This window comes from Daphnia pulicaria, chromosome 8 (assembly GCF_021234035.1).
Source record: "Daphnia pulicaria isolate SC F1-1A chromosome 8, SC_F0-13Bv2, whole genome shotgun sequence".
Taxonomy (NCBI): Eukaryota; Metazoa; Arthropoda; class Branchiopoda; order Diplostraca; family Daphniidae; genus Daphnia; species Daphnia pulicaria.
In genome coordinates this window covers 6,477,514-6,496,371 of record NC_060920.1, presented here as the reverse complement: position 1 = coordinate 6,496,371, position 18,858 = coordinate 6,477,514, and the positions used below count along the sequence as shown (strand labels likewise).

The following is an 18,858-nucleotide window of genomic DNA, read 5'->3' as shown; positions in this document are numbered from 1 at the left end:
TGTGTTTAACGAAGTGTGTAGCCAGCAGAGAGAGAGGAGAGAAGATGTGGGTCTTTTGCAGGTACTAACTAGGAGAAAACGTCCCAGAGACTGGGGGATTGAGAAAATGAGGCGGCGTCGACTGACCTGTTGACCTACTGAGACTTCAAATATCAAAAGGCAACCAGGAGAAGAGTAGTGGACAGACGGGATTGTAGCCCCGGATGTCTGCCTGCGCACTGCCCTATGCTTGCCTTTAACTTACATTTTATATCTCCCTCCTCTCTATATATACCGTATCTTCCTTGGTTTATGAATTGTAGTAGAACAGCTACTTTAGTTTGTCGTTTTATCTTGTTCTAACCCCCTAAAAAAAGAAACTCGAGGTCTTCTGCGTCGTCGTGTCTTCTCTTTCCTTCATTTCTCCCCCGTTTTTTTCCCCCTTTATTTGGTTTCGTTTTGTTTTCTCGTATTATTATTATTCCCTCTCTTTTGAGACTCGTTTCTTCGAAGGTAAAGGTGATTGGAGTTGTGTACGGTACGGCATTCCCGGAAATGAGCACACACACCGGTTCTTCTCGCGCTTCTAATAGGAAAAAGAGCTAGGTTGATAGTTACCAACATTTAACTTTGTCAATGTTTTATTTTCGTGTTCAGATAAATTGTCGAATCATCTTTTCCTTCATGTGAGAAAAACAAATAATAAATCTTGGCCAGCCGAGAGAAAACCTGGTGGACCCGATACCGAATCAACAGCACAAGGTGTTGTAGACACACCAGGTAGAAGACAAAGAAATCACCGCTACACACAAGAAGAGTTAAGCAGCGCGTGTATTATATACAAAGGTAAGGTTACTACTAACAACCCAGTGCCCGGTGTTTCGATCCTCTTATGCACATTCAAGTCAGTTAGTCCATATATATATTTTTTATTTTAACAACCTTCTTTTTTCTTTTTCGTTTCCATGTGTTTGTATATGCTGACCACACGGACCACCTGTCTTTCTAGCTCTTGGGTTGTGCGCCAGCGTGTTCCCCTTTTCTCTTCCATCTCCTTTTTATTATCTCTCTATCTCTCTCTCTCTCTCTCTTCATTCTCCTTCTCGTAGTGTAGTGGTGGTTTTCTTTTTTTCCGAGTTTTTCGCCCATCCATTCGGGGGTCCGTCCTGTTGGTTGGCGTACGCGCCCCTTAAACTATCTCGTCGACGAGTACCGCTCTGCCGACACTCAGTCCACGTTGAGCCGTGGGGCACTTCACAACTCCCCACAACCGCTCCTCTCTTCTCGTTTCCTTCCTCTCGACAACAATATCACTCGCTTTGATTTATTTTCTTCGAGGTGGGTGAGACGACGCTTCTTCGTGGTTCGTCGCTGCTGTGTGGACAGAAAACTAGAGTCAGGAAACGGACGGAAAACCTCAAATCCTAATTTGTTCCTCCCTTTTTCCTTGTGTGTAAATAATCCAGTCGATCGTCCGGCAAGGGTTGATCCGCGGTGCGTGCGTTCCAGTCACCCCCATTTGTTTTGTAAACAAAAGGAAACACACAACAACAACAAAAAAACAGTCCCGAACAATCAGTCGTGAGATTTCAATGTGCGATCCCCACTTTCTTTCCGTCGCTGATTTGGAAATGGCAACAGGAAATTGAATCGAAAAACAACAAAAACACAACAACCATGTGCCCAGACACGCTACCGTCCATGTTATATTAAGTTTCTTTTCTTTTCCCTCCGTACCAACGACCAATCCTCTTCTCTTTCTTCCACTTCCGCCTGCAATAAAATCATCACCCGAATTGTAACGACGACCGGAAAGGACTTCTTCCATTTAGCCACCACCAAGTTGTCGACATCCAAGACGGATTCAATCACCCCAAAATCAGGTAAGACCCCAAATCGATTATTATTAGAAAGTTGAGTTCAGTTTTGGACGGTATTTAGGGTGTGAGTCACGTTGACTCGTATTTCTTGGGTTGTCAGCCAAATTGGCAAAGAAGTAGGAAGAAGAAAAAAAAGCTCAGGTGAAAAGAAGAAGAAGAAGAAACTCTTAAAAGAGGACGCGCCTTTCACGGCACACCGGGGGGATTTGTTTTTTGTGTTGTTTGTTGTTGTGTTCAACGAACCGGCGATTGGCGCTCTAACCTCGATTTCTTTTTATTCCACCAACGAGTAAAGTTGTTGCAACCCGCCTTCGTGGTTCTCGTTGTTTAGTCCGATGATTTTCGGTGGACGACTTTGTCCGACGACGACCGACGTCCTTTCTTTATTGTTTCCTCATGTCGGTCGATTATTCAATTCAAACGACCAAGTCGATTATCCGTCATCGCGCGTCGTCAAAAAACTTTCACGTCCTCACCTATTGTTCCGCTTTCAAATCCGGTGTTGGGTCGCGTGCTGTCATTTCTCAATTCTTTGGCAGCGGTCGTACTCTCTCTCTCTCTCTCCTCCGCCGAACCGCAGTTGCTAATGTTTTCGTCATTTCATCGCTCACCAACACAAATTTACGGTAGTTGACGATTGTCATTCGGGTTGCAATTTTTTTGTTTTTCATTTTCTCTTCCTCGACCGCGATTTCAATGAAATAAAAGAAACCCGTGGCCGCATGCCATTGACGGAGAAACTCGCATCTATGCAGCATCTTTTTTCCTTTGCGGGCGGCCGCGGTTTCCATCGTTCGTGAGTAGGGGAGACCAGATCTCTACAATCTGAGGATCAGTTTTTTGGAACTTTTTTTTTATTGATAAATCTGATCACGTAACGGCGGTTTTGGTTGCTGAGCCTATTTTCACGATCGCTGTTTTTGGTTTGACCATACGGTCCACACGATCATCTGGGCTGTTGTTGTTGCTGGTCATGAAAGAAGAAGCACGTGCCGATTCCTTGATCTTCTCGGCCCGCAAATGTTCATCGAGGATTACGACTTTTGATGTCCCCATCTTGGGATCCGTAGAATCCGTTATGTGCGCCTCCTCTCTTGTGCTTTTTTGAGAGCACAGCTGATTGCACTTTTGTGAACTAGCGCAGCCCCTCGAAAAGTTTCAAGTTTCTTCTTCTTCTTCTTGGTAGTAGCCACAAGGCCAACAGCTTCGCCAGTAATTCCATAACTCGCTTGGTGTTGTTATTATGACGACCTTATTCATTGCAGTAGGGAACCCTTGGCCACTGTAGAATTTCCAGTGGACTATTTTTGTTTTGTTTTTGTTTGACCGATTGAAATGAGGTTGTTGTTTTTTTTCTTTTTCTTTTTTTTATCGTTGAACTTTTGGAAGTAAATCGGACAAGTGCTGACGGATGGGTTGACCGGAATTCTTGCACACACCTCCCAATGGGGTTGAATTCTAGTTGTATAGAATTAAAAATGGATGTAGTCTATATAATCCCCGATTGAAGAAATAACTCTGTTGGATCCCATCGTGTGACACGAGGAAAAAAGACAATGCTTGCAGCTGGAGCATTCCTCTTATCGGACGGATGGGAAAATCCGTCAGTGTCGTCGACAATGCCAAGATGAGAAACAAAAGAAATTTGGAAACATTATTTAGACGGGGAGGAGGGAATGATGGATTTTGTTTTTTGAAGGGAGGAAAAAATCCGTTTCGGCGATACCGACGAATCACGTTTTTTTCTCTCTCTCTCTCATCACCTGCCTCTTATCTTTTTGTTCGTCACTAGGACGCGACCTTGTTTTCTTGTATTTTTTGGAACCTTTTTTTTTTTTCTTTATAAGCGATGGACGAGCCCTGAGCAATGGCGTGAATATCTCGGCCACTAGTCGAATTGAATTCGAATCCTATAGAATTGATACGATTTACAGCCGTTTTCTCGCCTGAATGGACGTTGAATAGTGCCACTATTAGAATTATTAAGAAATCTCTTTTTCTTTTTTTCTGAATGGGTTGTTGCTTTTCTTGTCAGCTCCAAAGTGCTCTAGTAGATTTAATGGGGTCGTCCGGTGAAACACATTTTCTCGTTCAAATGTCGTTCACTCAGTAACAAAAATAAAATGGGTGCAATTCAGTTTTAAGAGCAGGAGGAAGAATTAAGAAGTCTTCTTCGTGAGTGCTCTCAATGTCGAGATCGCCGCCCGGGTTGTATGTGGCTTCTAACCTCAATATTTTCATTCCGGCCCGTCTGCATTGTTGTATTATAGCCGTTTCGCTCGGTAGAGCCCTGCTGACTTACTCACCGAAAACTCACGGTGGTAAAATCGTCTGTGACAATGAAGTTGAGATCGGTTCCATCCATTCATCCGCTACCAAACTCTGTTCCTTTTTTTTAAGTCGCCGTTTGAATCCAACTGGTGTAACGTTCGGCGTGCAGTGGTGCTTGTAACATTGTTGTGGCCCAGCAGCAGCGGCACTTTCTTTAATAGCACAAAGAAGAAGTATGATCCTTTACCCCATAACTTTGGGTGGATGTCGTTTCCACTGAAAAGTCACGGATGAACGAACCCGACCCAGCTGCCAATGAGGCCACACGTCGCAGTTCAATAGGGAAACGATAGAAAATGATCAAATGGGGAAAAAGAAAAAGAAAAAACTTTCTGGGAAAGAAACGATTTTTTTTTTATTCGTCGATATAAATCCGGGATTGGTTGTTTCGATTCGTCTGGTGAATGTATTTTATTCACGAGATTCAACCTACCTTTGGAATACTAAAAGATCGAAAATTCCCATTTTCGGATGGGGAAAACAACAGCAATATAAATATTTCGTGATTCTCTCTGTCCTGGTCTTTTTTATTAATATCAAAGAAAAAGTAGGATCTCATCGAGAAAGAGAGAGATGATTTACAGTACTGCATGTAAGACTACCTGGTACTGTAAAAGTGATTCGGCGGATGCATTAGTGGGATAGACCCTTATGCTTCTTTATTTCCCTTTGTTGAGACACGCAACCGTCTGCAGGTCACTAACCCCCTGCCTACCGAGACGGTCCAAGACAATCAAATGAGGCGGAGCCACAGGCAGAGAAAAGTTAACTTAGATACACCGGAAGGTCTTGTCTTTATCTCGTTCGCGCTATCAGATAAACACACGCACGTATAGGCTGCAATTCTGCGGGTCATTGAAAGTGATGATCGTCGCTCGGAATCTTTTTACACATTCTGGGACACCATTTTCTCTTTGCTGGCCTTGTTCTTTTCTTTTCAAAATCGGAGAAATGGAACGTGACAAACGGCATTTTAAGTTTGAAAAAAAAAACTCCAAACCAACACGCACAATTTTGAAGAAGACAAAACAAACGGATCTTTTCTTTCTTTTTTCATCCGTCAGCCGTTGGGATCATTTTCAAATGGCACCTGTCACGGAGATAATTCGGAGACAAAACTGCCAAGTCCAGTTATAACATCGTCAGCCTTTTATCAACAAACTTGCCGTGGACGGTTATTTCCTATCGTAAAACGGAGAAGAATGAAAAATAAAAAGGCAATTTTCATACATAAAATTGTGTGAGTCTTTTCGTTGCCGCCGATCATTGGAGCATCGGGACAAATGCCACTCGGCCCACAAAAATTTCTTTTGGCTCAGGAGGAACACTTTGCGTGTTTTGTCCGATTGGCGCTAGATTTTATGTGCCGCAATCGACTTCCTCCTTCTGACTGAATTCGTGAGGCTGCATTTAACTCGTCCCAAATCAGAAAAAAGAGAAATGCGGAGAAATGCAACTGCAATTGCACCGTGTCTGGATGAATAACTCACGCTCTCAATAGTCTAGGCACTTGTTTTGGCTCATTATTTTGTGAGTAGCGCGTGAAGAGAAAAAAAAAAAAGAATGGAGGAAGGCGTGGATCGTCTGCGAAAATCCGGAGCGAACTGATGAATGAGCTGCTTATTCACTTTGATGTAGGTTGTCTGTGTCAGAGAATGAAAGAGCATTGCATAATCGTGAGCATATATTGTAGTGGCCGGAGTACCCGCAGTGGCCGTTTGGCATTTTTCTAGTTTGAATTTCACCGCCCAGAATTGTGTTGTTTTCCCCCCTCCATTGAAACTATTTGAGGCTGGTTCGGCAAATCTGCCATCAACCAGTTGCCGAAATAAATTAGCTAGTCGAACAAGTCCAACAACATCTTTTTGGTTTACTGCTCAAAACCCCCCAGTCTCCTCTTTGTGTCTATTTGGCTGAAACTATACGAGGAAAAAGAAGAAGAAGAAGACCAGAGGCTCGGTCGTCACACTGGTTACTCCGTTAGATCGCGTATAGAGCCAAAGGGCTATAAGAAACACAACAAGAGGCTATCAGCAAAACCGGTTTTCCCGTCTTTTTTTAGTTCTTCTTCTTCTCACTATTTATTCTCGTCTCCTTTTCGCCGCACCATTCTTTCGACTGGCCGCCACTATAACTCACGGCTCGTCGTCACCACCTTTGAATACGAAATGATTTCTTCGTTCAACTTGGACGGCGACGACTGAAAAAAAAAGAAAAGACTGGTTTCCGTTTTTCTCTTTCCCTGTTGTGAGCATTTTGGAGGTGACGGATCTAGGCCGATGTTGTGTGAGATATTCATCCAGATTTGGAGTTGTTTCGTGTTTTGATTTGGTAATTATTGGGCAATCAAACAGCAAGCGGAAGTTGGTCTGCTCTCCTTAGCTCTCACTTCCTGGTCCAAACAAAAAAGAGAGAAAATTTCATTTAAATGGCGATTAACCTCTTCGCGGCCAACATTTCGGGTTTGACACGGCGGCGCCCTTTTTAAAATTGGCACGCGAGCCGTTTTTCTTGTTTCCACTTGAAATCGTTTTTAAGGTCGCCAGGTTATTATTTAATCTTGAACCAGAAAAAGCCAAAAACAAACTGGTTTACATCTTCTTCTCCCCGAGATGCAAATTTAGTAAAGAGAAATAACACATAACAGAGACGGGGGGCCCCGCTTCGTTCACGCAGCCAAAAGTGGACGCTCCTCGTTTTAATAGGTCAACCCCAGCTGATCCTTTATGTGTTATTGTCTCTCGTTCAATTCCCTATAAAAATCTGGTCCTTTCAGAAGTTGATTCAGTTGGTTGTTGTTTTTTTTTTCTTGTTTTGTTTTTTCTTAAAACAGGAGTTTTGGGTGGGAAGTGAACTAATTTGGTTGTCGCTGACCACTTTTTAGCCATATTGAGAGGAGGAAAAAGAACCACAAAAAGGAGAACAGAAATGTAGGTGCACACACGGATGGAGGAGGATAGGATAACGTCATCATCTTTCACGGGCGAGCGGGGGGGAATGTGGGTCGACTTCTTTCTCTCTCCAACCATTTTTCGAACGATTCTTTTTGGCGTTTTCTCTAAACGCACGCGCGGTACAGGGCCGAAAGAGAAAACCCGCCCACTCAAACGAGGACTTAAAAGTAGAAAATGGGAGGAATGATTGCCCGCGCATTATGCATATTATCAGAGAGAGAGGTATGCACGTGAGCAGCAGGAGTAGTAGTAGTAGTAGTAGTGGTAGTAGCAAGTTGCTTATTGTCCATCCATCACACACCTGTGGTGCTTTGCTTTCTCCATTACTACACGACTTACTCGCCTGACATCCAACTCTCTTTCTCTTCTTCTTCTTGGGGGTATACATAGTCTCTGGGGGTACACGACGGGCACCGGCATCTGGGCGGACCGACCGTGCAGGTTCCTTTTATCTCTCAATCTCGTTGGTGGTGCTCGTTACGCCAACACAATTCTAACCAGACGAGCCAGATTGATGGATAGTTTTTCTTGCTCGTGTGTGCAAGTGTAGAGACAAAGACGCCCTGGATTTTTCTGAAAATTAAACTCAGTGGGACAGCAGCAGCACTCTACACTGGATTTCAGCTGCTGAACCAAACCCCGTTCGGTGGCATTGCGGGACGAGAAAAACAAAACAAAAAACAACCGTTGGTCTATGACACCGTCAAGAAAAGGAAGAAGAAGAAGAAAGAAATTTACGCGTCTAATAAAAAAGAATAACTCGGCTGGTCTCTTTACCCCTTGGGGCTCTCTTGCGTGTAATAAAATGACGATGATGAACGTGCAACCAACTACAAAACTCTCGAGTCATTTCTTCTCATCGGAAAAGAAGATTTTTTTTTAGTTAGAAGAAGATGCTGAACATTTTTTCTCTTGTGTGTGAATGATTGGGTGTACACGGGATTATGTTTTTTAACGGTAATGCCCCGGTAGATTACGCGTTCACCGGTATGTTTCCTAGGGGTGTAAACCCCACAGAAAGACCTTTGACTTTTTTCGAACTCCCCCGACGGTAGGGCCTTGAAAAAGTAAAAAAGGAGAAACAAGTGGGAAAATTTGTTCACATTTTTTCACACGGTCATTTTCTTTTTCTTCCTGGCGTCCTTTTACCTTTCACCGTGGCGGAGCGGAACCGCGGCGACGGGAACAACGTTCCAGGCGACGAGTACCGTTTTCTTCTTTTGTTTTAAATTGAAAATGCCAGTCTTGTTCGTCGAGGAGAACATTTTTTCGGCCGCCGACAATCGCGACAGCGACCACGTTGGAATGAATGGCAAGAAAACAGCAGTTGGGTAGGAACTTGACGAGCCGCAAATGCAACGCCCGCCCGTCACAACTTGAGCTATAGAGTCACGCTTCTGCAACTGCTCACAAAAGAAAATGACATATCGCCCGTACGGGTTTCCAGACAGCGCAGGATTACATGAGATATTCCGAAAGGGATGGCCCATTATTTGTCATGAGACGACCATCGGTCATTTCTTTTTCCCCCAGTCGTTTTGAAATATGGCGGCGGGAAGATAAACGACAGTAGGAAATTGAGAAACATCTAATAATGTTTCGCCGCATCTGTCCCATATAATAGAGGGACAAGTAAACGCACGATCACGAGCAACAGTCGTTTGATTGACCCGTAATTTCCTTTGACCATATTCGGGGGCTTTTTTTTTTCACGGGCGATAAGAAAGAAATATTTTTATTTGAGTTTAATCGTCTGAGCTCCTCTCGACTGTCATTGCGATGATGAATCTGTCTGATCATTATTCCTTCCTTTTTTTTTCTTTTTCTTTTGTCCGATATTTCGGAATATTATCGAGTCACGCCGGTAGCTCGGCTCCAGTCAATAGTTAATAAGCCCTCTGAACACGGAACACTATTCTAACGGTGTTGTTCTCTCCCGCCGACTCACGGGACACACACACATACAGAGACATAAGTAAAATCAACTCTGGCGGACTTCTCTCTCATTCTCTTTTCGGCGTGACAAACTAACCAAGTGACCGACATTTATGTCCTTTCCTCCTCCCTTTTGGGGGCCATCATTACTGCTGCCACCATAGAGAGGCAGTGCAGGTTTGGCTTCAACTTGGACTGGACTGGTGAGTACACCTCGACGCAATCGGCCAATTAAAAGAATAGAATTACGACGTGATATCACACCGCCGCCCACGTGACGGCATAATTGGCGGCTCCCCGCTTTGCTTGAAACGCAATTTTCGGTTGCAGTGGGGTGGCGGTTATCATTTCGCTCTTTTTATTACGAATTTATTTCCAACCGACACGATACTCGAAACTAATTTCCAACCAAAATTCCGCTTGCGGTAGAATATCATACTATCTATAACAGAGTTGTAATAATGGTCAACACGGTCGTCCAATCTGAAATGGTTTTTTATTTTATTTCTTCATAATTTTGTTCAATTTTCATTTTGGCCAGGAAGTTCACATCACGTCGACTTCGTCGTCGTCGTGCAGCCTGTTCCGGGACGTCCATGATGATGACCCGGCTACTGGCCTCATTCCATGGGTTGTCATTCCTTTTCATCTTTGTCATTTTCACTTCAGTCGAGAGCACAGGTAAAGTCCAGTGAAACACACACGAATGCAGCGCGTTGTTAACAGTTGTTTGCGCTTGATATAGATGGACAGTGCGAAAGTTGCACGTTGACGGTGATGTGTTGGATGAACGGCGGGATCAGAGAGGGAGGATGTCCAGGTCCGTCGTGGTTGGTGACGTGCTGCGTCCCTCAGGTGACACGCAACAGCGAAGACGACACCATCATCCAGTCGGACCTTCGGGGACCGCCCCTCACCGCTGGACTCCGATCCGCACCAGGAGGCGCTCCCTTCATCCTGGCCAACACGTTAGGAGAGTCGATCGCCAACCTTCAGGGCCGCGATGATTGTAAGTTGGACCATTTTCTCTTATTCGCCGAAATCTCTCTCCTTGTTTTAACTGTAACAAACTTTATGGGCCCTCGGTGTCGGTGGGATCGAGTGCTCCGTGTTGCTTTTGTTTTTGCATGATGCGTTGCTCTCCAAATACTTTTCCATTTCATTTGTAAATTTCCCATCAGAGAGAAAAAGGGGCGGGCGAAATAGGGGGGAAGCCGGATTCCCGTTCACTTGAGCGTGAGTTGTGAAAGGAGGGAAACACCTTCTCCCATGAACCTACCGTAACTTTGCGAGGGGTCGTGAGCTGTGTGTGTGTGTGTTTTGAGTGAGGAAAAAACGAAGCAAAACGGAAAAGAGCTAACGGATCTCTAACCGATTAACACATTCAATTACCCCCTTTTTATTTATTCTCTTGTCGTTCCCCCCGCCGACCTTATCTCTTTGTTGCTCGACATTCGTTTATTCTGTTTGCCCCCACTGCTCAAAGCAGCTGGGAAACGGCAGGGAAAAATAGGGTCCTCCACACCATATTTCACCTGTATAATTTAGGAGGAAATTTGATTAGTCTAAGCGTTGCTCTACAATTCAGAAATAACTGCTTCTTGTGCTTCTTTCTCCTTTTCCTATAAAACAATTTCAATAATTTGTAATTCAAAATTCAACCTAACCGAATCCTGTTTGGTGTTGACCCAATTAAACCAAAAAAAAAAAAAAAACCAAAAAAAAACCAAACCAAAAAAAAAAAAAACAAAAACAAAAAGTCCGTGGAGGTGGAGGATCATCCAGTCCACCGTTTATCTCGCATGCTCGGTTCTATATGCCGCCTAACCACCCGAGTCTGTTCCTTCGCTTTGAACCTCGCTTGAGAGAACCTCCTATCCTGCCTCCTGCGATGCCAGCGTTCGAGAATGTCATCACTACCACGACAGGTACAAATATTTAAAACAAACAGCAAAAGCACGAGAATTTTAGTCATGGAACAAAACCGGACAAACTTATACTCATCGACCTTCTAATGGACCGGATGCCCCGATTGCATCTCGTCACGCTAGAAAAGAGGAAAACAAAAACAAACAATAATAGCGTCTTTTAAAAGACCGTTCAAACGGTACAACTACTAAAAATAAACTAAAAGTTTGAAGGTGTTGTTGGTGTTGGTCCAAAATTACTAATATTTAAATTCTTTAACAATGCTAATTGATTTCTTCTTTCTTGACTCGATATTGAAAAAAAAGGGATGTCAACGTCACCATCGCAAAATCACTATTTCATCAAGAACAACAACAACAACAACAACAAGGCTCCGGGAAGTTCGTTCTCGTCGTCAGCCGTGCCATACAACCAGTTGCAGCCACCTCTCCCACCGCTGCCCCCGTCACCGCCGCAACAACAACCACAACATCATGTGATGACACAGCAGCAGCTCTACCAGCACAAGAATTTCCAAATGCAACAGCAGATGTTCCCGCAACAGCCGCACGGCTACATCGGCCTGAATAGTCTCAACAGTCTGTCAGGGCCACGGCCCGTCTGTGGCGTCCAGCCGCTCAAGTCCAGCAAGCTTCAGAAACGGATCATCGGCGGGGATCAGGCCGCCTTCGGAGAGTTCCCGTGGCAGGCTCACATCCGCATCGCTGGATTCCAGTGCGGAGGAGTCTTACTCAATCACCAGTACATCGCCACGGCTGCCCACTGCGTTCACAGGTGACTTTTTCCTAATTTGCTTCTGACCGCTACCTACCGTTTAGGCTCCCCCCCCCCCCCCTTCTTGCTGCTCAGTAAACTGAACAATTGACCGCTACTAAACGCTTGCTGACCGCAGTCGAGTAAGCTGGACTCGTGTCTGTCCCAGCGCACGGTCTGTCCGCTGCTGCCCAAAATGAAGCGAAAACCGCATTAGTCTCGTTTAATGATTCTTTTCTTTTGTGACCCGCAACCGCGTCCGTTATTGAGTTATTGCGGTCCTCCGCTTCTTTTGTCTAATTAGAATTCTCTGTTTTTGTATCACAAGTGAGGAGCCTGCTGCATTCCGTGAGACGACGGGACTGCACGCATTCCTTTTCCTTGTTGTCACTGATGTGATCGAGTGTTTCAGATTCTAATCTTGTTGTTCTCGACTCGCAGGGCCAAACTATCGCAAATCATCATCTACCTGGGAGAGTACGATACAAAGGACTTGGACAAGGCAGAAATTCTACCCAAAGAGACACTTGGCGTCATCGAGAGAAAGATTCATCCGCAATTCAAATATATGCTGACTCAACCCGACCGGTAAAAAATAAGAAAAAATGTGTTGGTCTTTCTCCAGTAATAACCGTCATTTGTTTGTTTTTTTTTCTTGTCGAATTTTTTATTTGATTTGTGTGTGAATTCCTTGTGGTTCCGGTTTCGTTCGGTCACCAAAACGCTGCCATAAAATCGTCCACTTTGACAGCTACGACGTGGCCGTTCTCAAGTTGAGCCGCTCGGTCGGCTTTCGCGACAACATCCTACCCATCTGCCTACCACCGCAGGGCAAAGATTACGAAGGAGCCCTCGGCGTTGTGGCTGGATGGGGAAAAACGGATACATCGTTCGGTACGAGTTGCTTTCGCCACTGTTTGCGACCTTTTCTTTCATATATTAATATAAAAAACAACATTCACCGTACAGTCGTACCTACTGTTGTACATATACCCCACTTTTTTCCGCCACATCACCCACCCAATGCACCCTAACAACGAAAGCTCCGACCGTGACTCACGCAAGAGCACACATTGGCCTGTTGGTTCCGTGTGACTCCCTCCCACGTTCATTTCATTTATAGGCGACACTAAATTCTTAATTGAAGACTCTTTGTTGTTTAAATTATTTGATCTCTCGTGTGATGATCATATTTCTGTGTTTGTTGTACAGGAAAAACGGGGACCAACTTGCTTCAAAAAGTCTACGTACCGATCATCAACAATCGAGTTTGCTACGCCTGGCACGAACTCAAAGACATCATTTTAGAACTGCACGATGAAATGTTCTGCGCCGGACACGAACAGGGCAAAATGGATGCATGTCTCGTAAGTCCAATCAACACAATTCTATTCCACATCAACGATACGTTCTACCCTGTACTACTGCGATGTCTATCTGTCAACAAGTCCTTGTGACATAAAACAAAAAAAAAAAAAAAAAAATAAAATAAGATCTCGTGTAGAGATCACTTTCGGCGTTTAGCCATTATGCCAGTCACGATTTCGTGTCTGATAGCATTTAACAGAAAAACAATAAATTAGTAAGATTTTCATGTAATTTTTGTTTTGTTTTTCAGGGCGATTCTGGAGGACCATTGGTGGTGAACGATGGAGGCAGATGGACATTGGTCGGAATCACTTCGGCCGGGTTCGGTTGCGCAGTAGACCATCAGCCGGGAATTTACCACAAAGTCAGTAAGACGGTACCTTGGATCTTGGCGAATATCAACGATTAAATTAAAGAGGAAAAAATAAGTAAAATAACGCGACGATTAATGACAATACTTAATTAATAATACAAACGAAGCGAATTCATCGGTCTTGTGATCCTATTTTCCACACACGCCTTTTCCTTATCTTTCGTATGTCTCTTAAGTAAATGTGTTATGATATTTTAATTTTCAAAGTATCGGGACAACAAAAAATAAACGACAAAAAATGATGCCATCTGGCAAATTACAAAACGAAAGGTTTATTTTTTACTTTTTTCTCATTCGAATTCATATTTGATGGATAGGTTTGTTATTTCTTCTTGCGTTTTTCTGCTTGCATATAATCAGTCATGGGTCGGCCGGAAATTCCACAAGTTCCAACTCCAACTTTACCGCCAGGTCCATCTGGGGTGGCAAAGATGGACTTTTTGACTATTCCACCTTTCTTGGTTTTCAGAGCCTGAAAGAAGAAAAGAAAGAACGAATGGTAAATGTAAAAAAAAAAAAAACACATTAAATTTAGAACTGTCAAAAGAATGCCAACATACTTTGGCATTGAAAGTTTGCCATTTGCTTTTCTCCTCTTCCCTGGCCTCTTCCAGTTCCTTCATTTTCACCAATTTCTTTTGTTTCTTTTGCTTCAAATACTCTCGCTGCTTTTGAAGCTGCTCCTTCCTAAATAAATAAGAAAACATAGATGAAATATAAACCATTTCAATGATTTCTTTTTTACTTACTTGGTTTTGAGTTTCTCTGCCAAGCTCTTGTCTGACATCCCACCTTCAAGCCCCCGTGGTCTTTCTTTAAGTTTGTCAGTAGTTGTTACATCTGAATTTCCGTAGGCATCAAAACGAATGGAGACTTCTCCATCTTCTGACAGTGCTTCAATTGTGCAATCATAATATTGCTTGTTGTTGCTCCATGGAGCCATGCACTTGTCTCCAACGGACCACTGAATTACTTTTTTGTGTGACCCTCTATCGCTGCTTTTGTTTTTAGAATCATCTTCGGTTTCCCGCTGGGCATTGATAAGTTCGTTGGTAAGAGCAATCACTTCAACTAGATCTTGCTTCAATTTCAGCAATTCCTCGCTCGTTGCGTCTGCAGTTAATGCAGCTTCAACTTGCTGTAGTTGAAGTTTGTATGTATCTAAGCTAAGTCTGAGTTCTTCCATCTTAATTAAAACTGTAGGGGATTAATTTTGAAAATATTGTTCTTGTCAAAATAATGTAGAATAATAAGCTAAGAGAAACACAGCAGCAGAAGCAGAAGCTTCTGAAATTTCAGAGGAAAAATAAGTGTACTAAACAGTAGTACAAGCATGGACTACTCTAATTAAGGACGGGACTCTTCGGCATTTCCTATGTCGGCCATGTAAAAATTTTCCGGGAGAATCGGAATTAAAATCAAAAAATAAGTAGTGAATGATCTAATGTTCCTATACCTAAAATTGATTTTTATGAAGATATTTCAATTTTCAAAGTATCGGGACTAGGGCTGTGGCCCGGGACGTTTTTAGCGGTTTTTTTTTAATGGGTTTTTTAGACGGGTTTTTCTTCTTCCGCGGGTTGGAGCGGGTTGGGCAAACTGAGTGAACGGGTTTGGCCCGGGCCAACCCATGGGTCAAAAAATTTTTACCGGTCGGGTAACGGCCCGGGTAAAAAATCGGGTCAAACACACTTTTTTTTTACAGACTTAAAAAAATTCCCTAAATTTCTTAATTATCTTCTTCTTCCAACAGTGACACGTCAATTCTGTCTTCTTAACACCCCTGAACGCCCTTTTCTACCACTTATCCTACTTTTCATGCTACGAAATTATCGTAGAGCATTTGGCGGCAATATTTTGAGGCCGCAGGCATAGAGAATAACGAGCTTCTCTATGTGACTACTAGATGGCGCCACCACTCGGGTTGGCCCGCGGACCTGGGGGTTCAACCCGTCGCCCGCCCCATTAAAAAAAATGCCTCGGTGGGTCGAGTCGGGTTGGGTTTTTTTCGTTCAGCCCGGGCGGTGGCCCGGGTTTTCATCGCCCGGGCCACAGCCCTAATCGGGACAACAAAAAATAAACGACAAAATTGAAAATTTGAAATAGTGGGAAACACTGGTGCCATCTAGGAACCAGATATCCTAACTCTCCTTTAGTAGGGTATATTGTAAGAGGTATATTCAATATTGTAGGGTATATTGGCGTAGGGTAAATTGGCAAGAGCTTAGGGTGCTTTGTTGCTAGATGGCACCGGTGTTTCCCACTTTTACCCCTACTGCTGAAAGTAAAATTACAATATCAGACAATATCTTATTGATTAGTTTATTTCAATAAGATTTATATACATAGTTAGAATCAGAGAAAAAAACTGAATTTATTGATATTTGTTATTAATTTTTTCCTGAAAATAACCCACCCGACTAGCTTTAAGCCTTTAACACGGCGAGATAGGCGAAGAGTTCCGTCCTTAAGGGCTCAAAAAAAGCCGAAAAACCCCTAGTGTGAACGGGCCTTTAATTAGAGTAGTCCTTGGTACAAGCTAAGCAAAGAACCATAGATAAAGAAGACTGGTTTCGCATGTTCTATCCTTTTAGCCCTATCCCTACTGACCCCGAGTTTCTGTTTTGCTTGTCCTGCCCCTTGCGGATAAACTGCTGTACTGCACCGTGGCTACCAAGGGTGTTGCAGACGAAGATTGTTTTCCTTCTGTCTTGTTAAAATTCTTTGCTGGCGTTTAAAAGTCCTACGCAGAGTTGAAACTAGCTGACCAAAACGTGGGCTTAGCTCAAGCTCTCCGCTCATGGCCTAAAAGTGAGCGGAGCTCAAGCTCAAGCTCGCACAAAAAGAGATGAGTTTCGCTCAAGCTCACGTTCGCTCAAGCTCATTTCCAAGTTTTTTTTAATTAATAAAATGCAACTGGCAACGGTGTTTTTTTGTTGAAAATTTGAATTTAATGAAGCCATAGCATCGAATTAATTTGAGTCGAATCCAAGGGCTCCGCAACTCAAATTTATTTTAAAATTAAAGGGATAAATAAAGAAAAATAAGAAAATGTACAAAACAAGCTAAAGAAGGGCGCTTGCGAATGACTCCCCACCCTACTTGGCTCCTACTTACCCATCCCTACTCTTTCCCTTCCTACCTTTTTATTTTAAAAAGAAGGAAAACCTTTCAATTTTATCTTATTTCCTTTCACCTTTATCGACGCAAGGAAAAAGTAAAAAATAAATAAAAATAATAAGCTAATTTAAGTTGCGGACCCTAGGATAAATCTCAAATTTAGAATAAAAACAGTAAATAGACCTCTTGCACAATGCGGATAGCAGGATTCTTGTAGTCCGACAACGCTGCAATCCGCCATATTGAGAAAACCACACCCTTTTTTAACACTGCCTCTTATGGAAGTATTATTTTAAAGTGTTTTTTCTCTTAACTGGATTACAACTCCGACCAAAAGAAAAAACTGAAAAATACTACATCATTCAGGTAATCCGTAGCATGTAAGTTTTCCACTATTGAAGTAGTGGAAGTCATATTAATTAAATGTTTTGTACAGGGCATATGGGCATTGTTTACATATGTAGGACCCAAACATGTATAGTATACTTAGAATTTTTAACATTTTCCCACTGAAACACTCGGTAATTAATTTTTCCTTATTATTTAGATTGTCATGTGTGACGAGGTATTGGTGGAAAATGATATAATCCAATTATTCGACCTCTACAACTATTCTGATAGTTTGCCAACCGAGGCAAAAGAACGCTATCTTTCGAAGTTGGTAATTTAAAACGTAATTTATACTTTCTGTAAAATTTCCCCCCATAATTGCTTATGTGATGTATTTTTATGTTTTACAGACAAGCATCTTATGCCAGAATGATCGGTCAAATTTCCCAATGTGAATTTGCTGCCACAAAATCCTTGAGGTGCTGTGAAATGAACACTGCAGAGCATTAACACTATATGATGACCTTTACAACCAGATTGAAGAAGGAATTGCGTCAGATCAAAAAGACATTGAAGCAACCAAGAAGGAGTTGCAAGAAGCAAGACATATTCGTAGGATTAAAATTGAATATGAAGCTTTGGCTGCCATTATTCAAACACAGCCTGATCGAAAGAGCACCCAAGAGAAATTATCTCTATTGCGACAGGTACTGGAAGCCTCAGAATGTGAATGTCAGAAATTGAAAGCTAGATTAAAACAATTACGCAAACAATTTCACTTACTCATTTCAACTATCCAAGGATTACAGCAACTTTTCACCGATGATGAAGCATCCTAAGTGTTTATTTTGGCTTCATCCATATTCTCTATTTTTGAATAATAATGCTAACAAATACAAATCATTTGAAACACAAAAAAATCTATTTATGAATAAAATATCCAAACGATACATATCCAACAAGGAATGCCACAGAAGAATGCTTTAAAAAACAGCACCAGTTCTTCTTGAGAGGTCGAATAGATGGATTACAGCATTTTCCACCAATACCTGGTCACACATGACAATCTAAAAAATTAGGAAAATGAATTACCGAGTGTTTCAGTGGGAAAATGTTAAAAATTCTAAGTAAACTATACATGTTTGGGTCCTACATATGTAAACAATCCCCATATGCCCTGTACAAAACATTTAATTAATACGACTTCCACTACTTCAATAGTGGAAAACTTACATGCTACGGATTACCTGAATGATGTAGTATTTTTCAGTATTTTTCTTTGGTCGAAGTTGTTATCCAGTTTAGAGAAAAAACACTTTGAAAAAAAACTTCCATAAGAGACAGTGTTAAAAAAGGGTGTGGTTTTCTCAATATGGCGGATTGCAGCGTTGTCGGACTACAAGAATCCTGCTATCCGCATTGTGCAAGAGGTCTATTAAAAAATTCTCTATGTTGTTTATTGATTCGAAAGGTGCTGCCACCACGCTTGGCGTTACTGAATCGTGTTCGTCCCAAAAAGGGTTTATTATTGCAATTTTATGAAGTATGAAACTAATAGATAGCCAAGTTGGTAAGGCGGTTGTATCGCATTTGAGAAGGTTTCAATGAGCAGAATTTTATGTTTTTTTCAAAAAAATGTCCTTGTTTTTTCTTTATTTAACAAGCGATCCACGACTCAAGTACACCGAAATCCCGGAGCGGCTTTCCAGATCTAAATCCGGAAAAGGCCTTAAAAAATATAAAAAATATAACCATGTTTGTCTCTGCACGTCGGATTTACCTGTGGTTGCAGAAAGACGAAATTCCCACCCGTTTAGGAGTTATGCAGCTTTAACAAGCGATCTCCCACTCAACCGGACCGAAATACCCACTTTTTGGTGGAGGTACTTTTCGGATCGTAATCCGG

General features: G+C 42.4%; 2 protein-coding genes and 2 long non-coding RNA genes across 7 annotated transcripts; 2 read left to right on the top strand and 2 right to left on the bottom strand.

Annotated features, from left to right (window-relative positions):
* The first annotated feature begins 1,119 nt into the window (after nt 1–1,119).
* LOC124311832 (serine proteinase stubble-like) lies at nt 1,120–13,617 on the top strand. 3 transcript variants are annotated; one of them, XM_046776199.1, is made up of 9 exons: nt 1,120–1,862; nt 9,625–9,760; nt 9,825–10,088; nt 10,840–11,007; nt 11,314–11,782; nt 12,203–12,349; nt 12,513–12,655; nt 12,974–13,128; nt 13,380–13,617. In XM_046776199.1, exons 2-9 carry the CDS (start codon nt 9,676–9,678, stop codon nt 13,536–13,538), a joined length of 1,590 nt encoding a protein of 529 aa, XP_046632155.1. In that variant the 5' UTR covers nt 1,120–1,862; nt 9,625–9,675; the 3' UTR covers nt 13,539–13,617. The 3 variants fall into 3 exon arrangements, with proteins under 3 accessions (XP_046632155.1, XP_046632154.1, XP_046632156.1); XM_046776198.1 differs by having other exon boundaries at nt 1,121–1,862; nt 9,621–9,760; XM_046776200.1 differs by lacking the exon at nt 10,840–11,007 and having other exon boundaries at nt 1,130–1,862; nt 9,621–9,760.
* Nucleotides 13,618–13,758: 141 nt separating this feature from the next.
* On the bottom strand, nt 13,759–14,836 carry LOC124311839 (survival of motor neuron-related-splicing factor 30-like). Its single transcript, XM_046776213.1, has 3 exons — nt 14,252–14,836; nt 14,063–14,189; nt 13,759–13,974 (listed from the first exon to the last, which is right to left on the bottom strand). The coding sequence occupies exons 1-3, from the start codon at nt 14,686–14,688 to the stop codon at nt 13,825–13,827; spliced, it is 714 nt and encodes a 237-aa protein (XP_046632169.1). The 5' UTR covers nt 14,689–14,836; the 3' UTR covers nt 13,759–13,824.
* Nucleotides 14,837–16,806: 1,970 nt separating this feature from the next.
* On the top strand, nt 16,807–17,612 carry LOC124311850. 2 transcript variants are annotated; one of them, XR_006910270.1, is made up of 4 exons: nt 16,807–16,988; nt 17,059–17,097; nt 17,170–17,295; nt 17,363–17,612. It is a non-coding gene; the product is annotated as an uncharacterized LOC124311850 (long non-coding RNA). The 2 variants fall into 2 exon arrangements; XR_006910269.1 differs by having other exon boundaries at nt 16,818–16,988; nt 17,170–17,283.
* Nucleotides 17,613–17,823: 211 nt separating this feature from the next.
* On the bottom strand, nt 17,824–18,382 carry LOC124311852. The gene is made up of 3 exons (XR_006910272.1): nt 18,200–18,382; nt 18,091–18,129; nt 17,824–18,019 (listed from the first exon to the last, which is right to left on the bottom strand). It is a non-coding gene; the product is annotated as an uncharacterized LOC124311852 (long non-coding RNA).
* Nucleotides 18,383–18,858: the final 476 nt, after the last annotated feature.